The 11,402-nt window shown below is 35.7% G+C and overlaps 1 protein-coding gene across 1 annotated transcript in view; it reads left to right on the top strand.

Annotated features, from left to right (window-relative positions):
• The window catches only part of col7a1l (collagen type VII alpha 1-like), a 548,766-nt gene extending 537,949 nt beyond the window's left edge, over positions 1 to 10,817 (top strand). Inside the window, exons 105-108 of the mRNA XM_051929632.1 lie at positions 2,809 to 2,988; positions 6,508 to 6,576; positions 10,478 to 10,651; positions 10,771 to 10,817. Coding sequence (XP_051785592.1) covers positions 2,809 to 2,988; positions 6,508 to 6,576; positions 10,478 to 10,651; positions 10,771 to 10,817 — 470 coding nt within the window. The remainder of the gene's footprint in view (positions 1 to 2,808; positions 2,989 to 6,507; positions 6,577 to 10,477; positions 10,652 to 10,770) is intronic.
• The last annotated feature ends 585 nt before the right edge of the window (positions 10,818 to 11,402 follow it).

Here is an 11,402-nt window from a genome sequence, read left to right on the forward strand (position 1 = left end):
GAATGATGGTGGAAGAAAGACACGCTGACTATATCTGTGCAGAATTTTAGCATTTCTCTGTCTAACTTTCTTGAGGCAGTTAAGAAATGTAAATATGACTACTTCTCTGATTTGGCATCCTGTCATGCTAAGAAACATATGGTCTTATTTAAGGCTATTGATATGGCCTATTCACTAGTGCTTCCTGGTGTGGCGGAAGTGCAGGGGTCCAGGGTTCTCCAGGCATGGGGGCGCCCCCTGGCGGTGACCACGGGCCCCTACAGGGTTCATGCACTTGCAGAATGCATGCACTTGCGTTAACTTCCCAGCTCTGTACCCGTGGCCCCCAAAGGAACCAGGGCGGTCGCCCCCTCGTGGTCTGGAAGAAGCGTGAGCCCTCCTCTGGTCCTCCTGGGCATCCCGGCTGGGTGCCACCCCCAGCCGCATGCCACAATAGGTATTGAAATATAATTTGAAATCTGTGTAAATATCGAATGATAGAGGAAGTATGAGGAAAGAAATGCTGAACACACAGCTAAAACAGAAAATGTTTTCATATGTGTGAAGAAATAAGCACACAGAAGCTCAGGTTAAGGGTTGAGGATCCTCCCCGTATACTGGGTGTAGCGTCCAGTACAAAACCCAGGTCAAAATTAAAGCAAAACATTTGACAACAAAGTTCTTTCTTGACTCTTTTATATGGAACAAAAAGGAAGTGCAATTAGCGGGTAGGAAATGCAGTGGATAATGGAGTCATCGGGGAAATGTGTGGTGACTCCACAGAGCCAGCCAAGGAGTCTTTTGTATGAACGGGATGTGATGACCAGTAGGACTGTTTTATTCTGTTGTTTTTCTGTGGAATGAAGGAAAGAAAAGCATTAGTGCCCCGTCTCAGCCCCCTGTCCTTTGTTCTTTAATGCACAATTGAGGCTGACAATTTTCTAGATCTCAATCATAATAAAACATAAGTATTGTTAGTTGGTCCTGCAGGCACAACTCAAGTGGGATTTGAATTTCTTGGCACTTTGGCAGACTTCTGTAAACCTCAAGTTCATAATCTTGGGGTTTTTTTTGACAGTAAACTCTCCTTTGAGAGACAGATTAATTCTGCGGTCAAGAGTTGATTTTTCCAGCTTCGTCTTTTAGCCAAGGTCAAGCCTTTTCTATCCCCTGGGGATCTTCAGAGAGCTGCTCATGCTTTTATTTTTTCTTGGCTTGTTTACTGCAAATCATTTTTCGTTCTGGCAATAAAGTTTGCCTCTGTATCCCCAATTGTGTCCTTGTTACATTGGTTGCCAGTTTGTTTTAGAATTGATTTTAAAATTGTGTTGCTGGTTCTTAAATTTTCACATGGGCATGTTCCCACCTATTTATCTGAATTGCATGTTTTGCATCAGCCATCCAGAGAGCTTAGGTCTACCAGATGTTTCTTGTGGGCCCTTGTGCTAAATGTAAAACTAAAGGTGACAGGGTTTTTGCTGCACCATGTTTGTGGAATTCTTTACATTATTACATTAAGGCCTCACCTTCAGTTGACCTGTCTAAAACTAGACTATTCTTTAGCATTTCATGATCTTCCATGATACTGGTAATCTTACCTTCTTACTCAGTGGTTTGTTTCACTTTCCTATTGTTGTCTTATGTTTCATGTTCTTTATAAAACACTTTGGCTACAGCATTACTGATGTTTCTCTATAAATAAATTGACATTTGCAAAAATATCTTCATCCAAGTTTGTGGATAAAAACAAAGAAACACTTGCTTTAAATGTGTGGGTTACATTTCAAATCATCTTCACAGTTGCTAGACATCCAGTATGATGCCACTGGGAACTAAAGTGCAACTCAACAATGAAATCAAATCAAACATCCACTGCATAGCACAACCAGATTCATAAACTCAGTTGGTGTAACACTGTTTCTTACAGCTATGGAAGAAATCATGATATGACGGAAGCAAGGATGTGCCCTCAGTTTTAATTATAAAAGGCAAGGTTTCTTTTTTAGAGTTTGCTGGTTTCTGTCAATTTTATTTCCGACCACTCAATGTTTGTACAACAGGGAATCTTTAAAGCTTGGCCTTCTTTGAGCATTATGGAGGAAAATAAATAATTATCTACCCACTGGTTTAGTTTAGCAATAACATAAAGTCCTTGTTTGATTTCTACAAGTGTACATAGTAAACAAGATTTTTTTTTTGTTATCTAACATCAGTAGGTAAAATTTTTTTAGACATTTGGGATATGTGGTACTTGCAGGAAATATCAAAACAATACCCAATCTATAATTTGAACAATTATAAAATTAAAATCTATAATTATATAAAATAAATAAAAGAAAATATAATTTGATTAATATAGAATAATATTCTTCTTATCAGTTTATTGGCTAATTATAACCTCTCAAATGGATCATTGTAATTTTGACATAATTAGTATCTGTAACTATAATCTGAGTACTCAAAAATCTCATTAATTACATCTTAATAAGATATTTTGATTCTATAGTAGAGTTATTATTTATTGCAAAAACCAATAATCTCTAACAGTTCACACTTCATTTACTAACACATTTAAAAAAATGACCTCAGCTAAACCAGTGATTACAAATTATAATTTTGCTGATGAGATGAGATGACTCAATATGCATATTTGATTGCTTAATTAATAATACAGTTGATGAAAACAACAGTGTATATTTTTTTATCTAATTTACTGATGCTAAGCATGCATTTGAGAAGTTAATGGTTTTAAACATCTGACAATATCGATTACTTTTGAATAATTTCATGCATTTTAAAATGTATTTATCTTTCCATAATGTTATGAAGGAAAAGACTTTCTCCTGGTCATAAACACAAAAGACCCTGATGATGAAGACATTACAGATATGGATAAGAAGACAACTGAAAATGGTAATCTGGATCAAGATGAAGAACTACCAGATTACAATGATGAAAATGAGGATGAGACTAATGACCTACAACCTGTGGACATCAATAATTTCACATGTAAATTCAATCTACCTCTAGATCACTTCAGACAGCTATCACTTGTTCAGTTAAACTTACATTATTTGATAAGTTTGGCAATTTCACTGAACTGGAGACATAATTTGTGCTGTGCATTTTAAAGGCTAGAATATGTTTCATAGGGAGATTTGTTTTTGTTAAGCAGAGGCATATTATTTTTCAGTACAGACATTATTTTTCTATGCCTAAATTATCCAAATATACTCATCTCAGCATTATAGTGAAAAATAGTGACTTTAACATTGTAATATTTGCACACTGATTATACTGTCTTCTTATTTATTAACAGTAATAACACTATGTTGAACTAGAGTCATCTCTAGAGTCATATGCAGTTCACTTTGCAATTTATCACAGTATGGCAATCTCAGTGCATTGAAACTGGACATAAAAACAAAAAGTCTACAGAGCCTTAGAAATGTATTACACAAAAAAATAGCGGCCCTGATGACTGTTTAACTTTTCTTACGTATTTAACTGAACACTAAAGAACTCCATTTGAACATAGTAATTACAATACAGTATTATTATAGTTATACAGTTTTCAAAGGCAGTTGCATAAAAGTCTTTGGACATAAAAGCAAAAACTCTTCAGAACCTTAAAAATGAATTACACAAAAACAGTGAGACTACTGACTATTTCTCCCTTTCTTAAGTTCATATTTAACTGAATTAAAAAACTCAATTTGAATAATTATCATTATAGTAATATGGCTTCCAAAGTCAGTTGTATAAGAGTCTATTTAGGCATACCATTACAAAAGCAATTTGTATTTAGGCAGGCAGTTTTGTCCAGTGGTTAAAATACTGCACTGTAAATCCACAAGGCTGCTTGTTCAAACTCTGTATTTTGCTCACTGTATGATCATGTGCAAGTCACTTAATGTGCCTGTGCTCCAGTTTTACAAAATGGAACATATTCTGGTCTTGCACATCACCTCGGGTAAAAATATTTGTTAAATATAAATCAGTAATAAAGTGGAACACTTTTAACAGCCAATGATATTCAGCTAGACAGAAAGGTTTTCATGAACTCCAGAAATTGTTGCCTTATTCTGGTTATTACAGGAGAATTGATTAAATTATTATTAGGGCATGAATTAACTCAACAGCTGATTTTTTTAAATTAATTTTTAGTGTCTTGTAACTGTTAATGACTCATGATTATTAAATATAAACACTAAAAATATATTGAGGCATTTAAAACTCTGTTTGATGTAAAATGTTGAATCACTAACTGAAAAAGTAAAAAGAAAATTAGGTGTAAAGTTCCAGTTCAACTACAGGTTTAAAACTTTTTTTCAAATACTGTCTTGAATTATTTAAAATACTCCGTTTATATAATGGAATAGAAATCTCAAAAGAAAAAAATGTTAGCATGTATTGTTCCATTACCACTAAGATTTTTTTACTAAGAAACACACAAAAGAAAGTTGAACAAAGAGTCCAGGTGATGTATGCTTAAAAAGAAGCTCAGCAGAATATAGAGCAATTATAACACCATTTGGTCGTAGTTTGACATAGGCTATGGAGTTCGTCCTTTCCATTTTAGTTCTAAAATATGCAATCAGGTCAGAGGCACCTGCAAAACACTGCAGACTAAGCATGCTTGTTAAGGTGTCTGAATACCGCTGCTTATTTTGATACCAACTCCTTGAGACCCCAAATATGGCTGTGTAAGCTGCAAGAATGTCTAAGAGGGAGTAAGGGAAATAGATAGATAGATAGATAGATAGATAGATAGATAGATAGATAGATAGATAGATAGATAGATAGATAGATAGATAGATAGATAGATAGAATAGTAAGGAAAAGAACATGATAGAAGAAAGTTTGGCCTTGAAAACATCATATAATTTAATGCTTCATAGATATGGTCTTCTTAATGTGATCAAGAGCCTCTTTTATATATAAAAAATCATATAGAGAGATTTGATCTTAAATTCTATGGATTTGTTCTTACATAAAATCAATGTACAAACGGATTCATAAAACCCGAGAATGATATGAAAACATTCTTACACATACAGAAACTGAGTATGAATGCAGACTTTTCTTTGCGTACATGCACTGGTAGGCTGTTGTTCATTCACTATTTTTTTTTATTTTCAAATGAGGAATTTACTTTTGGCGTATGAAATTTATAACATGCAGTATCAAAGGAAAAATGAACATGAAAATAAATATTAATATGAAAGAAGAATGAAATTAATATATTTATATACTTTAGGCCAATGGATAAAAGATAGATAGTAGATGATAGATAATAAAGATTATTGTGGGCAAGCAATAAAAGGATTAAAAATTATGCAAACTTTAAATGTATTACTTTGATTTTGCTACAAGCAATGATAAAATACCCACTTTATTATCTGGTATTGCCACAGTCTACAAAGCAATATATTTTGATTTTGATTTTCCAGTAACTCCATTGCTCAGGATACCAAATCATTTATCTCATTTGGTCAAATATTTTTTACATTTTTTTACACCAAACTTGCATGTCCAGTTGCCATTTTAACAGGTTTAATCCGAGGAATTTCTAACCATTTATGTCACATTCTATTCTATTATATTTGAGAGTGTTCTCTGGGTGGAGACAACCTTCTTGTTCTTGTACAGTATGAACAAATGTAAGATATTTTGTGACCATTCATGATTGGGAAAAATGTAGGAACATTAATTTGTGCATACACACTTCTTTCAATTATTACAAAAATGTATATTTGATTAAGTCATCAAATACGCATTTTATAAATTTACCTTACTTCTTTGCTTTTTTTACATTTTTCAAGCATATTAGAGATAATGTATCATTATGGCCTAGAGATATAATATGTATATATGCTATTTTTTATTGTTATTAACAAAAAATAGCATGGTTCCATATATTTTCCTTTCCAATTAATAAGCAGTACTTTTTTGTTTATGATTGTTGAATCTTATATTTAAATTCCTTAATCTTTGTATACTAAAGTGCAAAAATAAAATGCAGTCTCTCTAATCATGCCATATCTGTTTAAATACAGAAGAACATTTCTTTTAATTTGGGTAGAGTTAATAGTTCATCATCATATAGTTCAATCAGATTGATTCGGAAAGTGACAAAGTAAGTTAAAAAACTAAACTGTAACCTTTTTTAATGAAACACCAGCAATGTTCATAAAGCACTACCAGCATTCTGTACTGTTACTTTCTCGTTGATCTGAAATAGAAAGCTCCAACACTATTTCCCATCCCTGACATTTTATTAGTTTGATATAAAGTCACAGTTGGTGACTGAGCTGTCTGTGACAAACTGAAGCACTTGTGAAGTTCTCCACAGGCAATTATATAATTATATTGGGGTGAGAGCCACATTACAGGCATTGCAGTGACATTTATCAAATGGTTGTTAGGTTCAGAAATTTATGCTACATCTGTAATGGGCAATTATTAAAATGTTGATTTATTTATTAGATATCACCACCTTAACTGTTTTACTTTAATTTTTTGCAGATTCAGAAAATGAACAGATAATAGAACCACAACAAAGAAGAAAACGATTTGCTAAGAGCCAATTTCCAGGTATAATGCCATCTTTCAGCTATCACTTGTTAAAGTCCTATTTAGAAAAGACATGTTATTTCCTTTCAATGTCATGCATAATGTTGGATTAGATTAGTGAGAAAATAGTTTACAGAAAAATGCATGGTTTTCTGATTTTTTTTAACAAAACTAAACATTAGTTTTCTGAACTTTTCCCAGTCTAATGTCCAGGGAGCCAAAATCAAGCCGGGAAGCATGGGATACAAGACAAGAATTATGTCTGCACTAAAAGGACATCAGTACTACCATGATTCTAATTTAGAATCACAAATTTACAAACTATGCAAATATTTGAAATATGGGTGTAAATCAGAATAGCCAGAGAACAACTATTGTATGTGAACATATGGAGAGGTTGCAAAAGCATTAAGGAAGCACTTTCTATAAAATAATTATAAGAACTTGAGTGGGTCACCAATTGAACCCACAGTCCTGGGGCTTTACAATGGCTGTAGCAACCACCATGCAATGCACCACCAATGATATATTTATTTATGGGATAATAAATGTATAGGGGCATTATTGCCATGCGTAGAGGTTACAGTAACATTATTCCTTGCATTTGAAAATTAACATGCAACACATTGTACAACTGAAAATGGTACTTATATCTTTTATTCATCCTGCATTTTTTGTAGTGATGGCTGAGAAAAAAATCTAATATAATGTATTCACAAAGCATATTGTTAATAACAACAACAACATTTTATTTATATAGCACATTTTCATACAAATAATGCAGCTCAATGATGAAGAAAGTGAAAAAAGACAAAATAAATAAGAATTAAAATAAGGGAACACTAATTAACAGAATAAAAGTAAAGTCCGATGGCCAGGGAGGACAGAAAAAAAACAAAAAAAAAACTCCAGACGGCTGGAGATAAAAATAAAATCTGCAGGGGTTCCGAGGCCATGAGACCGCCCAGCCCCCTCAAGGCATTCTACCTAACATCAATGACCTCAATCAGTCCTCATTGTATTAAGGGTTCTCATGGAAGAACTTGATGATGACGGCCATGTGGACTTCTGGTCTTTAATCCATCAATGTAGGGATATCACGGTGCTTTGATCAGGAGGTGGTGGCGCAGGTCGCCACCCCAGAAAACCGGAAAAAGAACAGAAGAGAAAGTAGGGGTTAGTACAGATTTTGAATATGTATACCATGAATAATAATGCTAATTAATTGAATATACAGAGCATCAGGATTAAACTAAGATGAAGCTGTGAGAAAGCCATGTTAAAGTAATGTGATTTTAGCAGTTTTTATTTAACTTTACATTAAATAAAACATTTCAGAAAAATCGTCTAATTCACAATAGTAAAAAACTCTCAAAAGAAAGTATGCTTTTAAATTCAAGACCCACCTTTCCCCTTTTTCTTTGACCAGGAATTCAGTTTACCAATCCATAGTTGCCAATCCAACCTTTATGAAATGTATGGGACTTGTGTTTTGGACACCCAGTGGGGAACTCTCTTCCCAAGGTTGTAGAAGTATGATAATAATTTCCACAGTATGTACACAAAGGGGGCACCATTTGTGTTTCACAAGGTGTGCATGCTCTTTATACCATGGAGTGTTTGCTACTTAAGGACCGAGGTACATGCACAAAGGGGCACCATTAAAGGGGTGTGCACTCTGGACATTGGGGGGGGGGGGACAAGGTTGTTGAAGTCCAATAATGCCAACTACCTGCTATGAACAATGAGGGACAATGTCCATCAATCCCATCCAGGTCTCCAAATGGGCTTCAAACAGTGTTGCTGTCCACTAATAACTCATTTGTTAACTTTACGTAAAACAAACATTGCAGAGCATTGTCTAACAGAGGCCCATGAGGCATTCTTCACTGTTATACACAAGAAGAAATAGTTTATTTTACACTGTATTAGCAAAAATCCACTCCCTTCATTCATTGGTTGCTTTTTTTTCATTTTTTTTCTCTTTAATTGTGCATTCTACAATCTTTCTGTCACTTGAAGGGGTAGCCAAAAATATGCTGTTACTGGACTGGACTCCTAGAAGATGAATAAGGGGAGAAGCGGGTTCTCAAGTCAAATGCTCAATCCCATTTAAACACATCTCTGTGTTGTGCATGAGAGCATTTTCTGGAAGTGGTTTATTTAGTAATATTTTGTGAAATACATCTATTTGGCTGGATTATGCAACACAAGTAATTTAGATTAGATTAGATTCAACTTTGTTGTCATTGTACAGGTACAACAAAGTGCTGTTTAGCATCCAACCAGAAAGTGCAAATATTAGAGTAAGGTGCAATAGACAGTGGGTGAAAATAGTACATTAAAGTGCAATGAACAGTAAGGTGCAATAGGGCAGCTTACATATAATATTTGAATTTACAGGTAGTAGTATATACAAGGCAGAGTATATAGATATGAATACTGATCAGTAGTATAGATACATGATATGAATAAATATAGATATATGAAATATTTTTATATACAGAATAGATATATGTAAACAGGTGAAAATATACATAGAGTACAGTCAGAAAGTATTGATATATAGAAGGGTCAGCTATTGAGTTGTAAGGGTTGAGAGTTCAGAATGGTGATGGTGTTGTGAATTAAACTGTTCCTGAGCTTGATTGTGTTGGACCGAAGGCCCCTGTAGCACGTCCCTGATGAGAGGAGAGTAAATAGTCCATGACTGAGGTGTGAGGCATCCTTGATGATCCTGCGAGACCATCGCAGACACCATGTATGCTGCAGGTCCTGCAGGTCAGCAATAGTCGGCAGTGGGATGCCAATGATGTGCTGGGCAGTTTTCCCTACTCATTGCAGGGCCTTCCTGTCAGCTAGGGATCAGTTGCCATACCACACTTTAATGCAGTTTGTCAATATGCTCTCAACAGTGCAGCGGTAAAAATTCAACAGAATCTGAGGTGACAGGCAAGCTATCTATAGCCTCCTCAGGAAGGAAAGATGCAGTTGCACTTTTTTAACCAGACTGGAATTATCATGTTGTCAGGTGCTGGACCTCCTCTCTGTAGGGTGACTTGTCCTTGTCACTGATCAGTCCTATTACCGTGGTGATGTCTGCGAACTTTATGATGGAGCTGGAGCCATATAAAGGGAGGCAGACATGGGTAAAGAGAGAATAGAGGAGTGGGCTGAGTACACAGCCCTATGGAATGCTGGTATTCAGGATCAGGGTAGATGATGTCTGTCGGTTAGAAACTCCAGTGTCCAATTACAAAGAGAGATGCTGATCCAAGGTTGCTGAGTTTAGTTACCAGATTGTAGGGAATGATGGTGTTAAATGCAGAGCTAAAATCAACAAATAACATCCTGATGTAGGAGTCTGCTGTTATTCAAGTTGGGGCTCTTTTGAAGCCTCTTATATCGGGAATTTAGTGATCTCTGTTCTCCAAGAAAACAGGAAATTAAAAAAGTGTGTTATTAGTACAAACAACATAGGATAAGTATAAAATAAACAGAAATTTGGGTGGTGATGTATTCCTTTAAGAACATGTAAGCCTGGGGTTTTGGGTTTACTGCGGAGGTAGGGAACTTCCTCTACAGAGTATTATCTGCCTGGTAATTGTGGAAACCAAATGATAGCTTGCTGGCTGATGAAACAGAGATAAATATATCCCCGACAAACTCCCATGGTATTATTTCTGTGAGCACACTGATATAAAACTGGGCTACTCTTTGTAGTGCTTCTTGGTCTTGTAAAGTTGATCTCCTAAAGGTCTACACTGGCTACTAGAGGAGTTTCTTCTCTGCCAGAGCAGCATACTGTATGTTGTATATAGATGCTTGATCTACTAGCTTAAACACTGCTGCTAGCTTGAAGATTTGCCATTTCCATCACTGTTGCGGCTAAATTTTGTAATATTTTATATATTGTTCACAGAAATCTGCTCTCAGCCAAGAAATGATGGATTCTGTGTTCATTACACTCTCCTCTGGTATTATCATCAGAATTCAAATAAGTGTCGACCATTTGTATATGGTGGCTGTGGTGGAAACAATAACAAGTTTACCACTAAGAAAATATGTGAAGCTACATGTAAAAATCAAAACAGAGGTAAGATTTTGTAATTTTTGAGACTTTAGTAGGCACTTGTTTGTTTAGTCACAACAGAAAGAATAAACTTCCAATTGTGTACTGTTTGTATTTTTTTGACACTCATATTCACTTATAAGGTCCTAGACACTTGGATGCATGTAAAATGGACAGTGTTAGATATTAAAATCACATTAATTTATATTGTACTACTGTATATGTCCACATTCCTTCCTGTCTCTTTTCACCATATAATGGGAGCTTATCCTGTTTCTCATGTTTACTATTGAACTACCATTATTTCAGCCAATATTATTTCAAGTTTGTGTCATTCACTTTTTCTACCATTCTAAGGTGTGGAGAACCAGCCTGGACACAGACAGGCAGACACCAATAAGTCCAACACACACTTTTATTTACACTATCTAAAAGTCCAAAGTCCCGCACAACACACAGTGTCCCTGCACCAATCACCCTTCTTTCCCGGGCCTTCCAATAGTCCTTTGCCGCCTCCGTCTTCCTTCCTGAGCTTTGTCCTCTTCCTCCCGACTCCGGCTGACGACTGGAGGGAGGCGGCCCCTTTTATTCCCACCCAGATGTGCTCCAGGTGCCTCCTGATGAGCTTCCTGCGGCACTTCCTGGTGTGGTGGAAGTGCCGCATGAGCACCCAGAAGCACTCCGGGTGTCCCTGGTATTTCTTCCGCCAGCACCTCCGGGTTTGGAGGAAGTGCTGACGTCCAGGGCTCCTTACTCGTCCGGGCGCCCCCTGGTG

This window comes from Erpetoichthys calabaricus, chromosome 1, assembly GCF_900747795.2.
Source record: "Erpetoichthys calabaricus chromosome 1, fErpCal1.3, whole genome shotgun sequence".
NCBI lineage: Eukaryota > Metazoa > Chordata > Cladistia > Polypteriformes > Polypteridae > Erpetoichthys > Erpetoichthys calabaricus.